At 35.3% G+C, this 27,060-nt stretch overlaps 2 protein-coding genes across 10 annotated transcripts; both read left to right on the top strand.

Annotated features, from left to right (window-relative positions):
- Positions 1–3,774: 3,774 nt before the first annotated feature.
- Positions 3,775–11,509, top strand: LOC308693904 (uncharacterized protein). Of its 8 annotated transcripts, none has more exons than XM_081371044.1 (7): positions 3,775–3,866; positions 4,136–4,275; positions 4,490–4,703; positions 5,873–6,026; positions 6,112–6,172; positions 7,491–7,565; positions 9,874–11,509. In XM_081371044.1, exons 2-7 carry the CDS (start codon positions 4,159–4,161, stop codon positions 9,982–9,984), a joined length of 732 nt encoding a protein of 243 aa, XP_081227170.1. In that variant the 5' UTR covers positions 3,775–3,866; positions 4,136–4,158; the 3' UTR covers positions 9,985–11,509. The 8 variants fall into 8 exon arrangements, with proteins under 8 accessions (XP_081227170.1, XP_081227172.1, XP_081227174.1 ...); XM_081371046.1 differs by having other exon boundaries at positions 3,797–4,065; positions 4,257–4,275; XM_081371048.1 differs by having other exon boundaries at positions 3,838–4,065; positions 4,531–4,703.
- Positions 11,510–11,950: 441 nt separating this feature from the next.
- Positions 11,951–26,168, top strand: scn2b (sodium channel, voltage-gated, type II, beta). Of its 2 annotated transcripts, XR_014030517.1 has the most exons (6): positions 11,956–12,169; positions 19,314–19,480; positions 20,169–20,379; positions 21,665–21,860; positions 21,948–22,015; positions 24,052–24,730. XR_014030517.1 is itself a non-coding variant. In XM_081371050.1 (5 exons), the coding sequence occupies exons 1-5, from the start codon at positions 12,088–12,090 to the stop codon at positions 24,080–24,082; spliced, it is 687 nt and encodes a 228-aa protein (XP_081227176.1). In that variant the 5' UTR covers positions 11,951–12,087; the 3' UTR covers positions 24,083–26,168. The 2 variants fall into 2 exon arrangements, 1 of the variants encoding a protein (XP_081227176.1); XM_081371050.1 differs by lacking the exon at positions 21,948–22,015 and having other exon boundaries at positions 11,951–12,169; positions 24,052–26,168.
- The last annotated feature ends 892 nt before the right edge of the window (positions 26,169–27,060 follow it).

Genomic DNA, 27,060 nt, shown 5'->3' with positions numbered 1-27,060 from the left:
CCAAAAGAATGAAATTTTATAGAAATTTGGCTCAACTATTTATGATTTCAAGGCATACCCATTACAGACAGATTGTAAAGGTGTTACAAAGCACCCCTGTTTAAAAGAGCCAGAGTCTGACACTGGTTGGAATGGGTGGAAAACCAGCATTAAGTTAAAGATGGACAACTTGAGAAACAAAATGAGGAAAATTTGATGTCTGGAGGTAGCCGTGCTGGGAAAATAAGTCAAGGCCCTCCTGAGAATGACCCATCACATTCCAAAATTAAGAAATCAAGGCGTTTCAAGGGGAGGATGATTCATCCCTTGAAACAATTCGACAGGAAATTACCATAGAAGTAGAGAAGACAGAATAAATACTAGTTTCATCCACAATAAAATGTAGAAAACATTTGCTCTACGACGACAGATCATTGTAAACAGCAGCCCATCAGTGAAAGAGTTTCTGCATCTCTGGCCTGCACTGTGTATAATATCTGAGGTAAAGTAATAACATTTTCTATCAGGTATACTGTGTGTCTTGCTTAATGTATCATGTGATGTGGGTTAGTTTTACAAATTTCTCTTGTCTGATTCAGCTGTTTGCAGAGTGCCAACGTGTTATAATTGAGAACTTGCCTCACAAATTCTATGCACTACTGGACCACCACCTACCTCGTTTGATGACAATTTTAAGGCAGCAGACACCCTGGCTAATCTTTTGAAAGTCTGTGACGGACAGGTATGTAGTGTGTCATATTTGGCAAAATATACATGATTGTCCTTGTGATTTTCTTAATTTTCATGTTTGCAGGAACTGCATGATGTCATCTCGTGGACTGCTACTGTCATCAGAGCTCTTCTGGTCTTGGGATTCCTTCAGACCTCCCTGGTTAGTCTTCATTTCACAATGAGGCCTGCTTGTCTCTTTGTTATTATAACATTTAAAGGTGCATTGCGCAAGTCTCTGAGTTTTTGCAGAACTATGCCCCCTCTGGCGACAAGCGAAACTGCAACACTGCAACTGAACGCGCATGACGTCACGCCCAGTCTCAAATTCCGACCCGAATCCCTCTTATTTATTTTACTGTACAGGATTATAGAGGCAATCGCAGTGATCAGAGAAGGGCTCATTCAGCCCATAAGGCAATTGTTTAAGCATGTATGGGTTAGAAAAACGGGTATTTTTAACATGAAATGTTGCGCAATGCACCTTTAAGGAATAGTTCACCCAAAAATGAAAATTCTGTAATCAATTGCTCGCCCTCATATCGTTCCTAACCCCGTAAGACTTTCGTTCATCTTTGGAACACAAATTAAACACATATGTTATACCATTTTGAAAATATGTTACATAACATAACATAAGAAACATATTTACAATGGACAATATATTCTGGAATGACCAAGGAATGCCCAAAAGCTAGCAAATAACAATTTCCCAAAATTCTTAGGTTTGTTTTATCTCTACACAGCTCTAATTGATATAACAAATCAAAGTAAAATCAGTGGAGTCAACCGAACCTGCTTTTAAAAGGTGCAAAGTATCAGAAGAAACCAAGATGTAGAATGAACATTGTATAGATTGAAATCAGTCCTTGTTCATTCTTTTACCAAATCTGTTTAAACAACTTAATAGGAACATGTCTTAGCAACAACAACAACAATAATCTTAGCAACAACAACAACAACAACAACAACAACAACAACAACAACAACAACAACATTATTAAATGAATAAACATAAAAATACTGTAAATGAGTTTAATGAGTATTTTTTGTGCACATTCAGCAGAGTAACTTCTTTTGTTTGAGCTACAAAAAAAAAAAAAAAAAAAAAAACCATCTACATCAACTCAAGAAAGGCCTGTGGATGGTGACCAATTCATTTTCAAGGACAACTGAGACATTCACTGGGTCGTAATGAATCAGAGCAGTAGAGTTGTCATGGACAAACGGTAAGTAGGGCCACTGGAGCATCCTCAATCTGTACTTCGGAATCATCCAGAACAACAGAATGTTAGAACATGATCATTATTAGTAGGCCAATATTACATCACTCACTAACTAGTCTTAATTGTGTCATCATTTACTCAACCTCATGTCGTTCCAAACCTGTAAGACTTTTGTTTATCTTCGGAACACAAATAAATATATTTTTGAAGAAATCTGAAAGATTTCTGTACCTCCACTGACACCTGAAGAGACTTGATCGCTTTATGTGATGAACAGATTTAATTTAGGCTTTTAGTCACATATTAACATTCAAACTCAACCGAACCTGCTTGACGCGCTATAACAAACCTCTTGCGGAAGCTCAAACATGCTGCGAAACACGAGAATGTTTATGTGAATAAAAGCCTAAATTAAATCTGTTCATAAAGCGATCGTGTCTCTTCAGAACATTTTGGACTAAACCGCTCAATTCATATGGATTAGTTTTGCAATCTTTTTGTAGTTTGTCAAAGTGGTAGTAGAGTAGCTGTCAATGGCGAGACAGAAAGTTCTCAGATTTCCTCATAAATATCTTAAGTACTGATACATTTGACTATATTTATATATTTTTATACATTCAGATGTAACTTGGTTAAATAAAATGACAAATTTGATTAGCAAGAACTCAAAATAAAAAGTTGCTATCAAAATGTAAAGGTTAGGTTACTGAGTACTTCAAGTTAAGAGCAATTAACATGCATGAGTACCACTAACTGAAAATCTGATAGTTCAGTTTACTTAAAAATTGGAAACATAATAACTTAAAAAATGTATGTAACTGATTACCTAAAATGTTTTGAGTTTTGCCAACTTATTCGGGTTTACACTCTTTGCAATCTGCATTTATGAAAGCCGCTATAGATGCTGCAGCTGCCTTACATTTGCAAACTGCATATATATATAGAATGAATGCTGCAACTGTTGTATCTTGAATCATATAAATGGTCTGATTAGAGAATAGTCCCACTGTCAGCTGTGTTCAGTAACAAATTGATTATTCTCTTATTGTGACTCAGTGTTCTGATGAATAATTCAATGCTTCAATCACAAGAGATTCAGATTGCTGGTGTAGACCCAGATAAGCACTATTTAAACCTGATAACAACAACAACATAAAAAAAATGTCTGTATTGCAGAAGAATGCTAATGTTTTATTCATGAATAATATATTTAACAAAGCTGAGGGAATTTCTGACCCATGTAATGATTCTGTCTTCTCAAAAGTATTGTCACGTTTGCATTTCTTCAAATGCACAGAAATGGCAAAGTGTTTTTGTGAAAGCTAAAGGTGCGGAATCAGAAAGAATGAATCGATAAATGTGACATATGTCTTTGGCTATTGCTTCAGGTGATGAAGCTACACGAAAACTTCATTTGACACGATGTCTCCGTTCTCCTGAGGAAAATGCCTTCAATCGAATATAGCTAACGTCAAATGGCACACTAGAGGGCAAAATAGTTCCTTTTTATGTGGAAAGCGGACCTTCATTTGACCGACCTCCATTTCTTAAAGGGATTGTCCGCCAAAAAAAAAAAAAAAAAAAATCCATCATACCTTTTCAAAACCTGTATGACTTTCTTTCTTCTGTGGAACACAGAATTATACATTATAATAATGTACTTGTCACTATTTTAAGGATTAGATGGACTGGAACTACACTGTATGTATGAACTGATCAAAGGAAACCCAGCATTGTCTTGCAGCGATGATAAGCACTAATCTTTCGGCACAAGAACTATGTTATTTTTTGTTCCTGATATATACATGTAAAAATGGTACAAGGGAGACACATCTGCCTCAGTTAGATCATGTGTTTAGGCCACAGAGGATGTGGTAAATGAACATTTCAGACACTGATAACCACCACAGAAAGTTTTTCACAGCACATAATGTAAGCAAAGAACTTTTGAGTTGTGAGAGTTCCAGAGTCCATAAGATTCTTCTGGATCTTGTAATTTCTGCCTTACTTTTACAATATATACGTGTATATATAAATATGTGTCCTGTTAAATATTGTGTAAGAAAAAAAGAACTTTGGAGTGTCTTTGTATGCTCAGTGATGTGGTATTTTGCCCTACACATCTTCACAGGTAAGCAGAAATTCATTATCTATTTAAGCATATGAAGCTTACTTTTTAAATATAATACTCATTCTTTTAGTATATGGAGCCCGTGGTTGTGTGATGACAAGTTCAGACCAGAAGGTTAATGATGGTACAGATGTGTATTTGTCATGTAATTTCTTTCAATGTCCTGGACATCTGGATTTAATTTCTCTCAGTGCGGAGTGGGAATTCCAGGTAGGCTTATTTTTAGGTATACAAACCATCACAAATATACTTTACACACTTATGCAATGGATACTTTTAATTTGTAACTTTAAAACCTAAACTTGTTAGTTTAACTGCTTCTACTGTTCTCATTTGTAAGTCGCTTTGGATAAAAGCGTCTGCTAAATGAATAAATGTAAATGTAAACTCATGCTTTAGTACTTATTCTATTTTTTAAACACAGACTGTCTCTAATCCTGACAAAATAATCCTGTACTACATCAGCAATCAAACCGTATCAACACTTCCTGGTGTATATTTTCACGGAGATGTCAAAATGGGGAGTTTTGATGTATACCTCCCATCCGTGACCCATGAGAACAATGGAACTTACCTGTGTAGATTGCGTCTCAGTGGCAGGATCTTCAAGAATCATACACATCTTATTGTCCAATCAGGTAACAGACCTTTCTTTGTTTGCTAAATGTATTTTTTGTTTATTTGGTGTACTCATTGTGGATCAGTTATGTCCATGTAACAATGCGAGTATAGACTTTCTTATTTTCCTGAATATGCTGTGTACATGAACACATACTGTTAAAAAGTTTGGAGTAAGTACGATAAAAAAAAAAAAAAAAAACTTTTATTCAGCAAGGACATTAAATTTATCAAAAGTGTCAGTTCAGAAATGTACTTTTGAACTTTCTAATCATCAAAGAATCCTGAATTAAATTTAACACAATTTCCACAAAAGCATTGAACAGCAATGATTTTAACATTAATAGGTTTCATTAACATGAAATAAGAATGAACAATACTTCTACAGCATTTATTGATCTTAGTTAATGTTATTTTCAACATGTACCAATACATTATGGAAATCAAATACTGTATTTGTTAACATTAGTTAATGCACTGTGAACTAACATGAACAAACAATGAACAGCTTTATTTGTATTAATTAACACTAACAAAGATGAATAAATCCTGTAACAAATATATTGATCATTGTTAGTTCACGTTAGTTGATAACAAATGTTAACAAATGAGACCTTATTGTAAAGTTTTACCATAATTAGTAATAATAATAAGAAAAGCTTTTTGGAATAATGGCTGTTGAAAATATAGCTTTGCCATCACAGGAATAAATCATATTTAAAATATATTTAAATAGAAATATATATTTTAAATTGTAATAATATTTCACAATATTAGTTTTATTGTACTTTTGATCAAATAAAGACCTTTACTTTTCAAAAAAAAAAAAATTGTTTACAACTTCATAATTGTGTCCAAAAGATACGGAGCCCCTGAAGGGACCTTTGCAAATATATATATATATATATATATATATATATATATATATATATATATATATATATATATATATATATATATATATATATATATATATATATATATATATATATACAGACTTTCGTATGCGCATGAGAAACTTTTGCGTGCTCATGGTTAAGAGGACAATTACTTTGGTCACCCCCTGTCGTTTCACAGAAAAGTAGAACAGAATAGAGTCTGCAGAGACTTGCGCTGCGGAGCCAGGCTAAAGTATAAACAAGGCTTAAGAGCTCCCAACTCAATTCTTCTAACCTTTTTTTTTCTTCAGCACTGACCAGGAGAAACAGTCCAGGTGTGATTCATCCACAGGCTCATCCTCCCTGGTGGCTGGCCCTGGTGTCAGTGGCTGGGTTTGTGTTACTAATTGGTAGTGGGTTTTTGGGGAGGGCTTGCAGATCAATCCAGAAAGGTGACGACTCAAAGTAAGCCATTGTCAGTCCACAGAGAGATATAACAGCTTAAGGCATTTTTTCAGCTTGTCTTCATGTTGTGCTTTACATTCTATAGGCAAAATATGGAAGAGGTTAAAACCAGAGCTGCCACTGAAGACATGGGAATCACAAACAAGGTAACACTATCTTTGTAACTTCTGTATTTCTGCTCTCATTTCCTCTCTTTGCTTTCTGCACTCAGTAAAGCAAATTAATGTATCAAATTTTCATATATTCCACACTTTGTTTATTCTGTTTAAATCAACAAGGTTGAGGTTTGAATCTTTACTGAATGGGGTTTGAAGATGATTTTAAGCCAATGTCCATTTAAAGGGATAGTTCACCCTAAAATTAAAATGTTATAATTTACTCACCCTGGTGTTGTTCTGTAATGGCAGTGAATAGCGATCAGCATTAAGCTTTTCAAAAATGACGCATCAAGCTTTTTAAAATTCTCCTTTTGTCGTCCATAAAAGAAAGAAGGGTAAACGGTATTAGGACAACACCAGGGTGAGTAAATTATGACTTCATTTTCATTAAGGGTGAACTATCCCTTTAAGGCAAGCCATCTCACTTGGCGGCCATCTTTGAAATGTCTCTCAGTCATACAAGTGCAGCTCATATTTCTTTGAATCGGGAAACATAAAATTTCAAACATCAAAAATCACATACTTCCCTACTATATAGTTTGGTGAAAAGCAGTATGTTACAAAAGAAGTAATCTGAATTCACAGTACACATAATAGAGTAGCCAAAAACCCAGCTGACCTACTTTCGGTGAGATTCTGAAGTGTGCATGCGATGGACACTTTAGTATCCCATGAGGCCGCGGGAGAGAATTTATGAATGGCAGTGAAGCAACGCAACTGACGCTGGTAGGTCACATGATAATGACAACATGGTACTTCCGGATTACATTCATACTGGACACATTCATACTATACAACATACTGTTTTTAGCTATTTTTTATACAGGGTGGGCCATTTATATGGATACACCGTAATAACATGGGAATGGTTGGTGATATTAAAGTCCTGTTTGTGGCACATTAGTATATGTCATGGTCACCACCCATCTTGAGGAGTTTGCCCCCTCACATATACTAATGTGCCACAAACACGACTTTAATATCACCAACCATTCCCATGTTATTACGATGTATCCATATAAATGGCCCACCCTGTATTTTAAATAATTACTTTTTCAAAATAAGTACCTACTCAAGAGAAGTATGTGATTTTGGATGCAGCATGACAGTTTTTATAGCATCCGGAACTTCTAGCGGCTGCTGCAGTGATGCAATGGCTTTATCAATCAGCGATTGGGTCTTTTTTTTTTTAAATCAGGATTTATTCCACCATACTGCGTGCAGCACTTTCTCCCATTCATAAATAGTATGAGTGCACCGTCTTTGTATATCTAAAGTCTTTGTTTAAGCTTGTTTTGTGTCTCAGGTGGGATTCAGCTCTATGCCTGTTCTGACAGATGTGAGCAGTCCTCCCAGTCCAGACAACATCTATGTTACCATGGTAAGCAAGAAATTAAAGCAAGATGTTAAATTAAGGAAATCATATGTGAATATATGAGTTACAGTATGTCATACTGTTCATACATTATTAAAATATTACTTTACAGTAAACACTACAAATAACTTTTTTCTGCTTATTTTACTTGATGTGATGTGGTTTGCTACGTCTTGTCAAACATGAGAAATTAAATTATGACTGTTAAGTAGTGCTGGGCGGTTTGACCAAAAATCAACATCACGGTTTTTTTCTAAATTATACCGGTTTCACGGTTTTTACCGGTTTTTTTTTTGTGTGGTTTTTTTTTCTCAAGCATGATGGGTGTTTACCACATTTTCTACTGAGTGAGAGAGGAAATAGTGCAGTAGATTTACTTATAATGCCCTATTTTATTGTCATGAGTGAATATTATAGAAAAAATCCACACTAATATTAATAATACAGGTTTGCAAGGCTGTTTACAAAGAGGTGCCAGCAGGACGCGCTTTAGGAGCGGCAGAAACAGTGGTTTCCCCGGTAACGGCTGTACACAAAGCAGCAACGCTCATAAACACTGCTTTATCAGGAAAGATAAAGAAAGATTCAATCGTAATAACAAAGAAACTTTTCTAAAGACCGTCAGTTCACTTCAGATACGTTAATACAGTATAAAAACACGCGCGCCGCAAGAAAAAAAGACTCTCACCCCCACACGTCTCGTGCCCATTCTAGTCAATGCTTGTGTTTCAGATCGAAGCTTCCCAGAAGCGGCTGTCCGCGCCGCTTCGCTAAATATAGGCGCCTGGTCTATTTTGACGCACCACGTGGAGGACGGAATAAAACCTTGTCGCAGCTGTAATGCGCCGCAGACGTGTGTTGTAAATGAGGGGTGAGACTGTGTCGCGCAGCGCCGCGTTCCGATTAAAGCGACATACACCGGTTTTGCGGTATATTAAAAATTCATATCGTAACAAAAATAAACACCGGTATTCGGTATGAACCGGTAAACCGCCCAGCACTACTGTTAAGTAAAAAGAAGTGTTAGTAACTGTACTGAGTATGCACTTTGTAGTGTTCTTTAAATCTTAAAAGTATATATATATATATATATATATAAACTATACTTTTTTTAGTATTAATACAATAAAAAGTCACTTAAGTTTACTTAAAGAGAGTACACCTTCATGAATATGTTTAACACACTTAAGTACACTTTTAAAAAGTGCACTTTAATGTCAAATTAAGTTTTACTGAAAGGGTTAGTTTGTTCAAAAATGAAAATGATGTTATCATTTACTCACCCTCATGCTGTTCCAAACCCGTAAGACTTTCGTTCATATTTAAAACACAAATTAAGATATTTTTAATGAAATCTTAGAGCTTTCTATCCCTCCATTGACAGCTACGCAACTACCACTTTGATGCTTCAAAAAGCGATCGTAAAACTAATCCATATATGAATTGAGCGGTTTAGTCCAAATTTTCTGAAGACACACACAAACTTTTTGAAGCATCAAAGTGTCAGTTGCGTTGCTGTCTATGGAGGGACAAAAACCTCTCAGATTTCATTAAAAAGATCTTCATTTGTGTTTCAAAGATGAATGAAAGTCTAATGGGTTTGGAACAACATGAGGGTGAGTAAATGATAACATAATTTTTATTTTTGAACAAACTAACCCTTTCAGTAAAACTTAATTTGATATTAAAGTGCACTTTTTAAAAGTTCTCATTAAAGCTCTTTAAATCAATGTTTTAATATCTTTAAAGCAGTGCTTTAAAGTATGCTTATTTTGATGTGCTAATATACTAAAGCACTTGTTAAGTACTTGATTAGAATTTTGTGTTATTTTACATTACATTTTAAATTTGTATATTTTAAATTGCAACTTTAACCATAAAAGTTTACCATGAATGCTTGTCAGTACATTCTCCAGTTCACTTTAACCAAAGACAATGGAATTGTCAAAAAAAATGAAAAAATTGGTGGAAATTACATAAAATCCCTCTTTAAAATATTTATTAAAATATTAATGCACAGTCAAATAAAATATTTTAATAGAATGAGTGTATATCAAATTTCATATTATTCAAAATAATAATAGCAGATTTAATACACTTCATCAAATGTTATGTGGACAGTAATTCTACACATATTAATTCATTTCATAATGGCTTGCACCTTCATTACTGTAAGTAAAATAATGTGTATATGTAAATGCATACATCCCTTCATATGTAAACTGGATATAACAAATATTTAGTAGAGCGAGAATGTGTTCACATGATGTAAAATGTTTTTTTGTTTGTGTGTATTCTCAATTGCTGGAAGCAGCACGGTTTCCCATTCACACCAGACGCTCCGGTCACAGCTGAATGCAGCAGACGTCTTCCCTCTGACTGGCAGCCAAAGGATGAGGATCCTGATATACCCACTAAGATATAAAATCAGATCATACCGCTTGGTGCAAAACTCATAAAAGATGAGGCACAAACAGAATTATTAATTATTTGAATGGATGAGCGTAAAAGCAGTTTGTATTGTCACATAGTAAAATGTGTCTGAGGCATTGGTCCCCATCATTCTGTTTTGGTTAAATGTACACTATGTTGTGTTTAAAAAATTTTTTTTTTTGGATGAACACTGTTTTTGTTGTGTTTCGTGACTGTGTGGATGAATATGTTTATCCTACTGTACATAAAACATTCACTACTAGGCTTAAGAGATGTAACCAGTTTAGATGGAAAGAATCTCAAGGTGACTAGCTGAAGACGTTACTGTAGCTATATAGGCCTACACATTAATACACACTTCTTTGAAAATAAATTCCAGCACAGACCTACAACAACCATAATGAAATGAGCCTTCACAGTAGATAATGCTTTACAATGAAATCTGTTAGAGAGCTACATGTGACAATTTATCTGTTCAGTAAAATAACTTACTAACCTGTTGAGTAATAAAACACACCATCTCCGGATTGCAAGTAGATGTTTATGCATAAAGTCTATATCCTTAATAAGCAGCAGCATCATCATAATTGTTCAGCACCATTTTCACTACCCCCTGCTCATCTTCAGAAGGTGAGTGGGGTAAGATGAGCCTTTTTTTTTTTTTGGTCCTCAAGATAAGAGAAAATAAGGGAGTACAATGAAAGTATCTGAAGTAATTTCAGGATGTTTCCAATAATTTTTTAAAGAATGACAAAGGGTTCTAAAAATATGGCTTCTTATTTTTTTTAAAAAGTGTTCCTGTGGCTCAATTTACCCCAGGTTAGGGGTAAGTTGATCCGAGTCAGTGGGCAAGTTGCACCATCTGGGTATAAACTGACCATCTAACTGAATCTGAATCAAACCCATGTGAAATTTTAAAGATAATTTACCTCTTATAAAACTAATTTAATAATCAAATTTCCTTGCAAATAGTCAGATTTATTTTCTTAAAGCCAACTTAAACCACAGAAAACTAACTGAATTTGTAATTTCAATATTTTTAGTTGATTGCATTTCTGAAACAATATGTTGAACACCAAAGTTGTAACCTTCCCAATAGAATAGAAAGTTTGTTAAGTAATATTAAATAAAAACTGAAATAGAATGAATGAATAAAAGTCATTCATCAAATTATACCAGTTTATACTTCAGAGATTTAACTTAAGTGCCTTATGGTGGGGTAAGTTAAAATGCTGGCTCAATTTACCCCAATGCATTTGGCTCACTTTGCCACATTGCTAGAACTTCCTAAACTAACTAAACTAACTAGCTAGCTAGATTACCAATTCAGATTATTTAGCTAAATGATTTGCATGGTTTTATACATTGCTAAATCACCAATATGTATCATAGCCTACATATTTTTAGACCTGGGGCAAATTTCATTTGATGTAACAGCCATTACATCTGGTATGCTAAAATTGTACTTTGACAAGCCAAAAACAGTTTTCAAAGTAAATGGGTGCCTTCCACTCCTCCCATGTGTTTCTCTTTTTTTCACAGTCTGGCAAAAATGATGGGTGGTTCTAAAATATATGGTCACATGACAATAAAAGTGTACGGTTGCCAAGATAAAGGGGGTGGGTCAATTTACTCACTGGCTCATCTTACCCCACTCTCCCCTACACTTTAATCTCCATTAGTGAGGAGAGGTGGTCCTTCTGCAAGCTAGTGCGTTATTTTTTGGTTTTGCGTCAACGGCCGCGTAGATTTTCTTCAACTGATTTCTGATTGCACTGAATAGATATAGATACGTCCTGTTTTTTTTTTGTTTTGTTTTTTTCATCTTGTGAAATTATTTATATACCGTTTTATGTGTTGCTATTATAGTATTTTAATATTATAATGTTGCAACGGGGTTCGTTTGTCTCAATAAAGACAAATGACAAACCACAACCATAATATCAACCAGTGCGCTTGCAACAGACACTGCCAGCCATATCATAGCACAAAATAAAAAACATATCCGTGTTTTTTATATGACTGAAACGGAGAAATAGATCGCACACGCATTTGTAATACTTATATTCCGATTCGTTTATTGTCAGCGACCAAAATGACCATTTTATTGCACTCTGGGGGAACGCAGTGGGCGTCCGCTTTGAAATTATCCTGTGTTGCAATGGTGATGTTTTTGGGTAAGTAAAAAAAGCTTCTGCTATGGAAAAAAATAAATACATACGCCCATCATTAAAATGATCATTTGACATTTTAACGATTTCAATGTAGCCTACCAGCCAAACAGATGTAATTTCATTTATGTTTCCCTGCCTACAGCCTGTTATCAATATGACGCGAATAAGAAATAATGCAGATACAATTAGGTGTAGGGCATATGTTATTACAGTACATTATAGCGTTTGATGGTGATTATTATTGCAGATTAATTGTCATTAATCAGCATTATATCTGCGTTTTATCGTGATGCCATTTTGAGCGCATTTAGATCAGGTTATGAATTGCTATGCAGGTCATAAGTGGCCAAATTGGTTGCCAATTTATATAATCAACTGAACTCAAATGATAATATTTTGCATCATATAATACCATTTTGTTGACGACGCAAAAAATAAAAATAAATAAATAAATAACTGCCAATATTGTAAGATAAAATTGAGAGCGGAAGGAAAAGTGGGTGTCACATATGATGTTGTCATTTAACCAGATTAATACACATGTCCGCAGTATATAATATTTGAAGACGAGGAACAGCACTTTTAAAAAATAATAATAATAACAATAATGACAGTTAAATAGGAAAACATGGAGACAATAGCCTACTGCTGGGTGAGGAAAGGGTGCTTAAAGGGATAGTTCATCCAAAAATGTTGTCATTAGGCCTTCTCACCCGCAAGTTGTTCCAAACATGAACTAGTTTCTTTCTTCTTTTGAACAAAAAAGAAGATATTTCAAAGAATGTTGGTAACCAGACATGGTTGACCAATTGACGTCCATAGTATATTTGTCCTAATATGGGTGCCGTCAATTGTCTGGTTACCAACATTTCTTGAAATATCTTCTTTTGTGTTGAACAGAAGAAAGAAATTAATACAAGTTTGAAACGTAAATGATGACAACCTTTTCATTTTTTGGGTGAGCTATCCGTTTAATGGAGAGAACTAATACTGAACAACAAAGTAAACAACATAGTGCTTCAGAGCAAACCAATTCATTAATAAAATAAAGAGAAATAAAGATGTTTAAAAGAGACTCTGAATGTCTGAACAAACACACAAGCTAGCAAGCCAAGTGAAAATAAATAAATATTCTTAAATAGGTTTACTGCTACAGATGTTGTCTCATGGGACTGCTGCTTTTGAAGGTTACATGAGGATTATTTATTTAAACAGAAGGCATACAGTAGGCCTATGCCCTACTTTCTTGTGCTTAATCCATGTGGTATAGTCCACGGTTTGTTTTATTAATTAAAGTTTTATTATTGAAGTAATGGTTCATGTACTGTAGGCTTAACATAGGAAGGAAAAAGAGCTGCAAACACCAAAATAGTATTTTTAAAGTCCCCGTGAACCGGAAGTTGCAAACAACTTTTCTCCAGTGTTGTGATGTATTTCCAAGTGAAACGGAATGTTGAACAGAGGGCAGGGTTTTACTTTAGCGCTCCTCCTCTCCATCTCCGCTCATAGCAAACTACGGTTCAGCGTTTTCAACCCAAGCCGTCAAACTGACGTCATCAGATAAGGAACGCCATTCCAGACCGGAAGTAACTTTTCAGATTTTGATTAAAGATAACCACGGCAAACATTTTTTTTCAGTGTATAACTTGTTAAGTTGCATTCAAGTTCAAGTGAATACAGTGCAGTTTTTCTAGAAAGCCACCAGAGGGCGTAAACCACAGCATTTCAGTGACAGTACATGAACATGAGATAGAATTATAATAAAACCCAGTTTCACTAAACCATCTCCAAAGATCCTCCTACTTCCCATCCTAAAAGATTTAATGAGGTTAAAATATATCTCCATACAAACTTAAGTGCATCAACTATTAGACATTTATAATCTACTAATCTCCATTAAAAGTCAATTGGCACTAGAATAGGCAGAATTAATGTCTTCTTTACATGCTCATATTTCATGTAGATGAATTAATTTATTGATTAAAAATGTATGTCAATTGGTTTGATTTATTATTATTATTATTATTATTATTATTATTATTATTATTATTATTATTATTATTATTATTATTATTATTATTATTATTATTGCAATAGCATTCATACATGTGGCTTAAGTGTCCAGATATATTTTAGGACATGCATTTTTAAAACTAATATTAATGCATGGATATTCTCAGCGTTCATCATGTAGTCTAAAGCACAGTCAATTCCACTGGCAAAATTATTTGCACATCAATACCACATTCAGGTATACAGATGCGGTATTGGTGCGGCATCCTATTCTACAGGAGATTGAAGTTAATAATACATTTCAGTCGGCTTTCTGAATAAAATACTGAATTATTCCACTAGCCCCAAAAGCTATTGAACTCAATTTCACTGTAGAATCTCTTCTTCAGTAGACTACCGTTCAAAAGTTGTTTTTTGAAAGATAAGAATATTTTTATTCAGCAAGGATTAGGCTATAAATTGCATAAAACAATTACAGTTAAAGGGATAGTTCACTTTCAAAATTACATTTTGGTATGTTTTAGCTTACCTCAAGGGCATCCAAGATGTAGGTGTCTTTTTTTCCGCAGTAGTTTCAATTTTGATATTTTTAGGTCAAACCGTTCTTGTCTGTCAGTCATTTAATGCAGGTCTATGGTTACTGTCTCAAAGAGCATGCACAGAGTCCAAATTAAAACAATTCCCCGTCGTCCAAATTAAACAATTCCGCATCGTAAGTACACATTGATGGCCTAAGACACGAAACGAGCGGTTTGTGTGAGAAATCGAACGGTATTTATATCGTTGTTACCTCTTGAACACAGCCGCGTCCAAGTGATCTGAGGGCGCGGGCGGGTATAGATATATACACTAGATGTCGCCTTGGCTACGGTTTCGTTCCAATGAACTGCAGTAGCCAAGGCGACATCTAGTGTATATATCTATACCCGCCCGCGCCCTCAGATCACTTGGACGCGGCTGTGTTCAAGAGGTAACAACGATATAAATACTGTTCGTTTTCTCACACAAACCGCTCGTTTCGTTTCTTAGGCCATCAATGTGTACTTACGATGGGGAATTGTTTAATTTGGACGATGGGGATTTGTTTTAATTTGGACTCTGTGCATGCTCTTTGAGACAGTAACCATAGACCTGCATTATATGACTGACAGACAAAAACGGTTTGACCTAAAAATATCAAAATTGAAACTACTGCGGAAAAAAAGACACCTACATCTTGGATGCCCATGAGGTAAGCTAAAACATACCAAAATTTAATTTCAAAGTGAACTATCCCTTTAAGACAATGTTACAAGAAAAATCGGTTTCCACAAAAATATTAAGCAGCACAGCTGTTTTCAACATTGTTAATAATAATAAATGTTTCTTGAGCAGCAAATCAGCATTTTAGAATGATTTCTGAAGGATCATGTGACACTGAAGACTGAAGTGATGATGCTGAAAATTCATCTTTGCATCACAGGAATAAAAAATAACAGTTGATTTCAATTGTAATAATACTTGTTACTGTATTTTGATCAAATAAAAATCCTCGTGAGCGTAAGATACTTATTTCAAAGGCATAAAAAAATTAACAATCCCAATTTTTTAAATGGTAATGTATACAAACTTGAAAGATAAACTATAGAAAATATAAAAAGTCTACACTACTCATGTTTTACTCATTACGTTATTTTAGATTGCATACAGTGCATGCATATGTTGTTTTATTTTACTACAGCTTAGGTAGTCTTAATTTAAAGGGACAGTTCACTCAAAAATAAAAATTCTGTCAGCATTTATGACGTTATTCACTGACGATTTCGCTTGAGAGTTATGGTCACCATTCACTTTCATTGTATGGAAAATAATTGCTTGGACATTCTGCTATAAATACCTCTATTCGTCTTCTATGAAAAAAAGTGAATTATACCGTTTTCTAAAGACATGAGGGTGAGTAAATGATGCCAGAATATTTATTTTAGGGTGAACTGTCCCTAGTGGGATCAATGGATACAATCCAACTGCAGTTACAGTTGTATGTGAGCCGAATATGACATATGGTAGATTATGAGAAAACAATTGCTGTTAACAAGCTTGTGAAGATCTGCTTCTCCCAGAAATACAGATGTCTCGCTCTTCTCATTTACTGTGCAAACATACCATGTTCAAAGTTTTGCCCACAATATTTCAGTCATTAAGAAACTAAAATTGGGTGCATTTAAACCATCTAAACAGATTTGTTGCCATAACATTGCTTTTAACAACCCAATACTGAAATAAAAGAGAGGTTTTGCAGTGAGTACAGAGTGATACGAACAGTGAAATGTCCCAGTGCTGTTAGACTACAGTATATAGAAATGTAACAAATTATTATTATTATTTATAATCTTTTATTGGAAAATGAAACAACATTTTAACTCATAACTTTAACTTTGATAACTGCCTTAATCTTTTAAACAACTGAGAAGATTGGGCTCAAACTACATTTAATAAAAGTCACCTGTAAAGTTAATAAAGTATATATTACATCAGCATATGAGGGCATAATTGAACGACTGCAGGGACTCATTTCAAGATCAATCATTTAACAGTTCATCTAATGCCAAATTTATGAAAAAAAATAAAATAAATTGAAAATATGGGTTTGTGTATTATAACAATGTCCATCAAAACCAACACGTTGAACGATGTTAACTAACCCGCCGAAGTTTTTCTATTGGACTGGCGTTTAATTTTGCAGTGTGTAGAACAAATTTATTCTCACGTGCATTATGTATTATGTGCGTTATTGTCTCTGACAGACAGCATGTTAAAGCTGCTCAGCCCGCCATTTTCTCCCTGCTCTCGGAAAGCAATAGCGTAGTAAAAACATCCGGTAGTGTGGGTTTTCCAGGGAATGCATGTACTCGCTGGAACTCTCCTTCTCGTGTATTGTGCACGTTATACAGTATTTTGACAGACATCGATGTTGTGATATTCAAATGATGTGGATTTGTAAGGTAATGTTTATTTGTGTCTTAGCCGTAAAGTATTCATTGAAGTGATTTATGTTATGTTGATGTTTTTACTTCTAATATTCTAATCGAGAGCCATTTTTTGACGGATGTGATAACGTGCATAAGAGCTGTTCTACGTTTGATTTTTGGGTTATTACCGGTATAAAACGTGCTTTAGACGTTCAAAATGCTTTTTGCGTAGTTCATTATACTTATTTTATGGAATAAAATTTATTTCGTGGCTTAAATAAATTATATGTTACTCAGAGACTGTCATAAACGTTACATTTAGCTGTCACGAATTCATTGACTTTGGAAAATAAAGTTTTTTTTTTTTTTACCAGGAAAGGAGTGTTTTTTATGCCCAAAGTTGTTTGTATTTTCTCTTATAACAAAAATATTTTATTTAAACCCTTGAAAATGCAAATCCTGTTGTAAATAATAGTGAAAAATCACTTTTTCAAACAATGTTCCATTATTTCTCCTTAGCAGATTTTGACTCAGATTTTGAGGGTGTGATAAATGTAAATGACTCGTCTATATATATATATATATATATATATATATATATATCAATTACAATGTTATTATATAATTATAAGTATTATTATTTGTTTGTTTGTGCATGCATATATAGCTCCACAATGTACCTTGTCCACATTTCTCCTTTAACCATAACCTTGAGAGCAGGAAAAAGAGGACAGAGACAGCGCAGGGAGGGTGTAGGGATGGGGTTTGTCAGGAACTGTTGTGTGAGAGAGGGCGAGAGAGAGCTACACTGCAGTATTTTCTTCCTACAGCACTCTGAACCGGTGAATATTGATACATGCATCAAATCGGTTCCCCAAGAGTGGGCTGGAGACATCAGCAGTAGTCAGACCCCATATTTCCATGCTCATATAAACCCAAACAGTCATGTAAGAGAGTTTACCGATACATTGTAGCTTTTTAACTACAACAGTTAGACTATTATTTATTAAAATGTGTGAATTCAGTGATTAAATGTGCATGGGGAATGCGAAGGAGTTCTAAAGCGTCTCTGCTGTAGTGCAGAGAGAAACAGACTAAATATACATGAGAGTAAAAGGGTGGGTGGGGACGACATTGACGTAGTGCCGGTATTGAGTAACACACCCGGCCGAGTGCTGACTCTGCGTGTGTGTATATTTATGCTGAACATGCGTGTGTGTCTCTGTGTGTTTATTACAGCACACACTGAAAGCACAAGTAGGATACTGTTTCAGCAAAAAAACACTATGTATATAATGAATCCTTGTATATCTGTATAGTTCAAATGTTGCTTTGTAGGCACTCTGAATTTAACACACTATAAATCATTGTGATTACTAAAGTGATTCAAGTACACATGAGGTTTGTGTGTGTATGTGTTCTCCCGAACACAGCTGCTGTAGTTCTTGCTCTCTATCCGTGAGGACACCTGATTTTTTGAGAGGGAGGGGGACGGACTAAACTGCAGCACTTTGAGGGGGGTGGGGATGGGATGGGATGGGATGGGATGGGATGGGAGGGTGTGACGAAGTTGCTGCTACTACTGCAGAGAGCCGGGCCGATAAAGCATAACTGCTGCAGCAGTGGGAACTTGTCCAGAACTTGTGCAGAATGGTGTCCATTTGGCAGAATTGGCAGCATGGTGGAGAAAGTAAACCTTCCTGATAGACAAATTTATGACATTTTGGCTGTCGATTCAATACAAATAATGTCACCCAGTGAAATTCTGTCATAATTTACTCACCCTCAAGTTGTTCCAAACCTGTTCTTCTGCTGATATTTTGAAGATATTTTGAAGAATGACGGTAACTAAACAGTTGATGTACCCCATTGCTTCAATTGTGTTTCTTTTTAGTATTACAAAATTTAACCACCCATTTATCTCTTCCACTCAGAATTTAGAGTCAAAAATAGCCATTTTATTATAAGATACACTTTTTAACTGTTTTAAAGTTATATAATCCCATTATGAAATTATTTTAAAAAACAGCTTTTTTATCGGTTGGCAATAACATTTGAACTCATTCTTAAACGAATGACTTCAAATTTAATTTCAGTGACTTTAGATGAAAAAAACGTGCACCGATCAGATGGCAGGAAAATCAAATGACAGGAATTATACATGTCTATATTTACATATCTTGCAGCCTGTCCAGTGACTTCCATGGATGTGCTGGTGCAACAACAGATCAACGCTCTCAACGGAACTGATGTCAAAATCCCGTGTGCATTCACCTCATGCTACAAGCTGGACCCCAAGCAATTTGCCATGAACTGGACCTATCAGGAGACACTCAACAGCACAGAGGAGATGGTGAGAGAAAATAAGAGACTTAAAATGTTAAATATCATCAAAATATTAGCCCCTTTCACACATACCGTCTTTACTGGTAAATTACCGGTAAGAGATCATGTGTGAACAGGACCTTTTCAAAAATGCCGGTTAATTGGTTCCGGCAATTTACCGGTGAGGGAAGTTGTAACAATACCAGTAAATTACCAGTAATGTGTTCTGTGTGAATGCGGAATGAAGATTAACGGTATGATCACATACAATGTCAGAACGTGCTGACGTAAGAAGTCTGCTTGGGCCAATCATAAAGTTCTTATGGATATAATGCGATTACTCAGCACTGTTTACAGTAAGCTTTTTAATAGTTTTTCTATTTAAATATGCGCTCGATGATCATTTCTGACCGTTGCGCCACCTCTCACAGCTTTTTCAACGTGTCGCGCTCGAGACCCTGCCTTCTTTTCCATTAATCAGTGCTGCAGTTGCACTATTATAAATTGAACAGATAGTGAAACTAAAGCGGAACGCTGTTGCTTGTGTGAACAGCATATTTGTGCATTTACCGGTAAAGTCATTCAGGCAATTTTACGGTAATTTACTGGGATTGCTGTGTGAAAGAGGCTATTGAAATATCAATATTTACATAAATATAAAAAGTTAAAAGTTTTGTCACTTTTCTCAATCTACCTTCAATTTCTTCTTTTCCAAGTTCATGACCTATAAGACCAGGATAACACCCCTGAAGCCAAGCCGATTTGGAGAGCGGGCTATTTTTACTGGAAACCTAGAAAAGAATGACCTCAGCATCACTATCTTAGATGTGCAGTTGACAGACGATGGAATCTACAATTGCTATGTGCGCAACCCTCCAGATCGCATTCAGGGTCACGGCACCATCCAGTTCAACGTCTTGACTGAATGTAAGACTTCAGCCTGGGCTAAGATGCTGTACGGCAAAAGATTTGGGTCTTCAACCAGGGTTGCTTCAAGACAGGCCATGATGAATGGGGTTTCATTATTGCAGGTGTTGTTAAGTCCAGGATTAGAATAGAGTGCTGCAGAGATAACATATTTTTGTTGGTCAACCCAGAAATTTGCATCACCCTGGTTCCCTTGACAAAAACCCAATCAGATGTTTCTATTGGCTTTTGGATTATTGCAGAAAATAATCTCCTCAACCAACAAAAAGTGTATTATTCTTTTCACAAATTAACACAGCTTCTATAATTTTAAAGCCTAAATGCAACCGGCAGGAGTAAAAAGCTAAACATAGGATATAAACGAACTACAGCACGGTCACATTATTTCAACATCACCATCACTAAGTTTCTAATTACTCTTAGTCTTTATTTAAAAAAATAACATTTTGCCTAAAAGTTTGAGTTAGAATAGTTTGTGAACACAACAAAGCTGTAAAAGTGGACTAGCAAGTAAAAGAGTTCGGTATGATGACTTTTAATGTTCCCGACAACCTTTGTAAAAAAATCACAAAGGGGTATCACTGATATTGTATATGTTGTAAAATAAAACGTGGAAATATATTGAACTTGTGTTTACTACAAACCTTATTTCAGGGATTTAACTAAAAACCCATTGAATTCATTGACTTCACTGACTTTGTGTTTTGGCCGACAAACATGTCATTCCTTCAGCACTTATTTATTCAAAGAAAAAACACATTAATAAGGTTTGTATTCATAGTTCATCACAATGAAACAACCTTAACTTGCTCAGAAAAATTTAAACTCTTGCTCCACTAAGGGTACATTTACACGACTTACTAAAAACTTTGTTGTTGTTTTTCGAGTACAGATGACAACATTGTCAAAACGATCCTTGTTCACACCAATCCTGGAAAACTATTGAAACCGCTGTATGCATGCATGCACAGGCCAGTAGCTGGCGATGTCACTATATAAAGAAACACTATAGAAAAACTATAGAATATGTTAATAACTACTGTCTGCTCTAGCACCCCTAATGGCAACATTGAGAATGCAACCAGTAAATTTTAGCTGGTTAGCATAGGCCAGTTAGCCACTGGAGGTAGAAGTACTCAATCTTGGCCCAGAAAGATTTTTCTTTTCTTTTTCTACACTATTTTACACAAATTTTTAGAATATCCTTTTTTTACTGAAGAAATATGCTGCTTTGGTGAAGTTTGTTGTTAGCATCTCTTCTTTTTCTCTATTTTTCTTTGCCCAGTGCCACCACCAAGGGATTCGACTATTGCTGTCGCCATCGGGGCATCTGTGGGAGGCATTCTTGCTTTGCTCATTCTGTCCATGGTAGTGGTGAAGTGCATTCGTAGACATAAGAACCAGGAGCTGATCTCAGACGAGCAGAAGATGGAAGAAGAGGGCAAAGTAGATGGAGAAGGAGGAACAGAAGAAGCAACAAAGTAAGATTTTTTTCTTCTTCTTTTCTTTCCCAGTATTTGAGTATTTCGTCTCTGTAAACAAACTGCTTACTTTAAATCCTGAAACAGACAGCCCTAACCCGCCATCTTAGCCATGGAGGCCTAACGTATGGTGGAGCTCCATCCTTCACGTTCTGGTAAAACTGATTGCTAGCTAGTGTGTCTTGGTGGTCATGTGACTGTGGTTGACAGTGGCTCTTTCAAGTTCTCTTTCCATCATTGTTTCATCAGTCTGTCCTTCTTGTTTTTAGGTTGAATTCTGAATTCTCTGGTTGCAATCAGTCTTTGTAGTCTTTCTTTATCTGGTTAGGTTCTGTTGTGTCTGTTTGTGGTGGTTGCTGTCAGTGTTTTTCAGCTAACGAAATAACTGCTCTTGCAATATATATGAAGAGTTCAGATGCAAAAGCCTCTAAGTGCCATCTGAAATTTTCTTTTAGAATGATAAGTTTTATCAAGCTTGTATATTTAAGTTCAGCAATTTCACTTAAATGGAAATGAAATTACCTATTAATTGTCATTTAAGTGAAATTACTGAACTTAAAGGGTCATTTCACCCATTTGAACATTGGTTTTTATTTAAAGTGGGTCATATATGTAGTCGAAATGTAAAATAATTTTTGAATTTGGTGCCTTCGTGACCGAGAAAAGACAAAAAATAACTTCAGAACGCATTTGTATGAAAGACAACAACTCCCACAATGCACCACATTGCACAGCTCCGCAAGCCACTCCCACTAATCCAGAAAGCGCATATCTGCCTATAAGAGAAATCACTCTTCCGTCTACAAGGCTAGCTACTACCAGAGCTTGAAATTCATTTCACATTCACACAAAATGTCTAGTTAGTTGGCGAACTCATATAGTGCATTACTCCTCGTTTGTATTTCTTTCAAAAAGGTGAATTATTGCATGGTACCTGGATGTTCAGTCAGAACATATGCGGTGCGAAACTAGTTCTCAACACAAACGTCCGTGTTCCGTCTGATTCAGAGATTTCGTCCAGGAGAAATTGTCATCGTTGAAATTCTTTGCCGCAGACGGACTCTATCTCTGTGTTCATAGCGGTTCGTTGCTGCATAGTGAGATCACCGGCGCCACCAGTCCGCCCTAACTCGAGCCAGTCCGGGCTCCTCGTCCGCGGCAGGCAGGTCTTCTGCCTCGGCTGCTCTTCGCTATAATGCGGCTTGTAAAGGTAGCCACAAACACCTGATTCAAGCATCCGACTTCCGAAATCCTCTTCTTCTATATCATATTGAGCACTCTCCTCCGCTATTGTCATAACTTTACATCTGTCTCCACAGCGCCTGTTAGCTTAGCTTCAAACAAGATGGAGGATATTGCTTTCAGTTTCAGAGAGTAAAGTCCCACCCACTGATCTGTAATAGGTCTGTAGCGTGAGCGCGCCCCACCCTGGGAAAGATGAGAAACTAGTGTCTGTAGTCTTAACAGAAATCCCCCCCTCTAACACTTCCTCCTACAATGACGCAAAATGAAGATTTTTGCGTCATTGTAGGAGGAAGTGTAAGAGGTAAATAACAGATTTCTCCCGTCTCAGGGGAAAATGAGAGAGTGTTGCACGACCATTCAATAGTATGACTGGGTTTCTAACAATGCAAAGCTTAATGCAAATGGGTGAAGTGTCCCTTTAAATATACGAGCTTGATAAAAAAATTATCATTCTAGAAGAAAATTTCAGATGGCACTTAGAGGCTTTTGCCTCTGAACTCTTCATATATATATATATATATATATATATATATATATATATATATATATACATATATATTGCAAGAGCAGGTCTTGTGCAGTTATTTGGTTTGCTGAAATACACTATAAATATATATACAAATACAACAATGCAAGTGAATCATTGAATCAGTATTTTGAACGGCGTAATTGGAAGTAATGCCTAAGGAGTCACAGAAATTACATTTTCAAACTTTTTGGAACATGTTGGAATTTTTTCCGGCAGAGGTTCTGGCAAATGAATAATTGAATTAGTATTTTAAACCCAATTCATTGAGACTATCAGATAAAAAAAAAAAAAAATAATTATCTTGAATCAGATTTCCCAACTCTAATGGGATTTTCTTTTCCTACAAAATAACAAACTTCTTAAATATACTGTTAATAATAAATTCTCACATTTCATTGTCTTTCTTTTACCTTTCAGAAATTTATGCCTCCTGCCTGAAGATATGTAAAATTTGTTTTACTCTTCGTCTCATTCAACATTCCTCAGTTTTCTTGTGTAGCGACCAAACATGTCATGTTAGGAAGATCTCTGCCACAGTGCCATGATATGACGTCCAATCACTGGTGAGAAATCACAAAGGGTTTTATACTGCCTCTTCCACTCAATATGGCAGGCTAATGTGATAACAGCGTCCTACAGAACTGTTTATTTGGTCCACCCTTTTTACTGCCACTATTAGCACTATAAATATTAGCCATCCAGTATTTCTGCTAAGAATTTTCTAAAAGGGAGAGTTTTAAATTATACAAAGTCCTCCTTTATAACTGCCAAAGTTACCTTTATGGTGTTTATACATTTTGACAGTTTCTTGAGAAATCACTGCCCTCAACGTCCTCTTTAAGTGGATGCAGAAACATAACGTGTGTGTTTGTGCGTGTGTGTGTGCCTTCTCGTTGTGCCAGTTTGCAAAATGTTGTGCTGTTTTTACAATCCAGCATGTAAAACAGCAGAATATTTAGCAGTGATACCTTGAACCTACCAAAATGGCAGGACCATGACTATCCATCAAAATCTATCATTTGCTTGTTTATAGCACATAACACACCTCCAAAACATGTACAATCATTGCATGACAATTTTCTTATACATGATACACAAAAATTGCACAAAACAAATCATAACTTTGCATAAGCATCTGGCACATTCTATGAATAGAGTACACTTTGGTGTCCCATGACTTTTTAAAAGCATTAAGGCCCTGACACAAAAAGCAGATGGTCGGCCATCGGCCAACATCGGGCCATCGTTGAACGTCATCTGGCCCAGTTTTTGTGGTGTGTTCTGTACCGTCTGCACTAGTTGGACTTTGTCGGGGGGTATTTTGGCCGATTGAGCACGTCATACCTGAGCATTCCAATGCACAAATATTTTCAGAACTTGAGCTGCCTGAAATTAAAAAAGTGATCAGCATGATTGATATTTAATGGGTTATGTTTCCACTTTTGAATGACGAGTATAGACTATTGATACCTGCTGATATAGACAGTTGTTTTCTTACATGCAGGCGGAGAACGCATGTGCTAGTTGATAGTCGCCTGTAGCCTTTGTGGCGTGTTCAAGTCCAGCTTTTTAAGGTGACAACACAGTCGGCTTTCGTCGCCGCTAGTTCTTTAACATCGTCTTGGTGTGTCACGACCTTTAGAGGCACAAATCCCTTGTTGTTTTTGTTATGACCTATTAGAAACCGTATGCTTGTTATCTAACATCAAACTAACTTAGCATGAAGAGAAGTTTTTTTTTAGTCTCTTCCACCTCAGAGGACTTCACTTTCTTGACTATATCTAAAAATTAAAATAGAAGAGTTTTAAATTTTAAAATATGGACATAGAAGTTTTTAACATTCTGCTAATAGTAAAAAAAATAGTGAATTTTAAATTAAATTTAAAAGACATTTTTTCCATTACAAAAACAAAACGTTTAACATTCCTTGTGAGGCCCAAAAATTAAGCTAAACTGGACCCTTTTACTGCATGGCAGAAATTATGAATCGAAAAAATATATATATATCAAACAAATATCCTATGGAGCGACAGCATTTATGCCAAATTTGCAACCCTAAAATATTTTTTTCAAGTTTCAGGCATTTTGTACCCTATCTATAGAAAACGCCATTTACAAAACACTGCTTTCACACACAAACATCGTCATTTCAGGTGCAACAATTATGTGGCATTTGAAACATTCTGTTGGATACGTTTTGATAAAAACCAAAAAACAAATTTGATTGTTGATATTATTGTGTTTGACAAGTATGTTGTGGTGTGTTATTTGGAATGTGTGAACTTATTTTACATTAGTATCTATATATGTTTTTTTTTTCTCTGTACTGAATTTATGAACACTTCATTTTTAACCTGATAATCAATTTTCACAGCTAATCTTATAATCTGAAAGAGGCTTAAAAAAGGTTAAAATTGAGTCTTAAGCTTGTGCAAGTGAAAGATGATTGAATGTGTCAAATTTAAAAGAAAATGAAACATTTGGGTATACAGAGGAAATGATAACCTTTTAATGATTCACTGAACCTTTTTCCCAAAAGAAAAAGAACAAAACCAAAAACAGATATTTAGTTCTGTTTATAAAAATTCTGTTTCCATATCGAATGTGTTGGGAATCCATTTTGATTGTTAACTCATAGTAGTGGACTATGGACTGTCTAGTAGATTATGTAGGGAAGGGGCAGTTCTCCTGCATACCATCTGCTAAATCGAACAATTTCTGCAAAGAATAGCCTCGACGTTATAACAGTATGATTTTGTGTTATGTTCAGGAAACGTGAGAAGTATGTTTTAAATAGTTTAATTCAATAAAAGTAAATATATCTAAAAATAAATATATATGTATGTTGTAATCTTAAATGATGTTGAAAAGTCTGTATTTAAATTGAAGCAATTAATAGAGATGTAGGTTAGAACATTACATTCATTCAATAATAAACAGTTCTTCTTTGCTCTGGCATAAAAAAAAAACTTGAACAATATATATTGTACAGTATTTGCCTTCAAACCATAACAGTTTAAACTACTGTAGTACTTATTTTACTTCACTATCTGTAGTTACTCGGTTCGCATGCTGTAAAAAAATAAAAAAATAAACAACATTTATGCAGCACAGGCCCAAAGCCTGGAGCCACAGTGATTTTGAGCCTAGGAGGGCTCATCCTGATTGGGTTACGCTGCATTTTTTCCCCTACTGCAAGTGTATTATGTTACACTTCCACATCATCTCTTATAAAATTAATCATGGCTTTACTACAAAAAATAATAATAATAAAAAAATAAACTGGTTATCCATGGTTACCACAAATAAACCATAAACCACTGCTACACTAACCATAGTTTATCCATGGTATTAGTGATAAAACTGCGGTTATACAAATGGAAATCAATCCACCAAAAAAACATGGTTACTACACGTTTACTATAA

Source organism: Scardinius erythrophthalmus (genome assembly GCF_964197995.2).
Source record: "Scardinius erythrophthalmus genome assembly, chromosome: 7".
In the NCBI taxonomy this organism is placed as follows: domain Eukaryota; kingdom Metazoa; phylum Chordata; class Actinopteri; order Cypriniformes; family Leuciscidae; genus Scardinius; species Scardinius erythrophthalmus.
The sequence above is the reverse complement of the archived record's forward strand: the minus strand, read 5'-3'. Positions and strand labels throughout refer to the sequence as shown.

Coding starts and splice junctions, on each gene's coding strand:
- LOC308693904 (XM_081371042.1), top strand. CDS start 3,972: ATGTGTCCTGTTAAATATTGTGTAAGAAAAAAAGAACTTTGGAGTGTC. Junction 4,704..5,872: donor ACATCTTATTGTCCAATCAG/GTAACAGACCTT, acceptor TTTTTTCTTCAG/CACTGACCAGGAGAAACAGT. Junction 6,173..7,490: donor ACATGGGAATCACAAACAAG/GTAACACTATCT, acceptor TTTGTGTCTCAG/GTGGGATTCAGCTCTATGCC.
- scn2b (XM_081371050.1), top strand. CDS start 12,088: ATGACCATTTTATTGCACTCTGGGGGAACGCAGTGGGCGTCCGCTTTG. Junction 19,481..20,168: donor TCAACAGCACAGAGGAGATG/GTGAGAGAAAAT, acceptor TTCTTTTCCAAG/TTCATGACCTATAAGACCAG. Junction 20,380..21,664: donor GTTCAACGTCTTGACTGAAT/GTAAGACTTCAG, acceptor TTCTTTGCCCAG/TGCCACCACCAAGGGATTCG.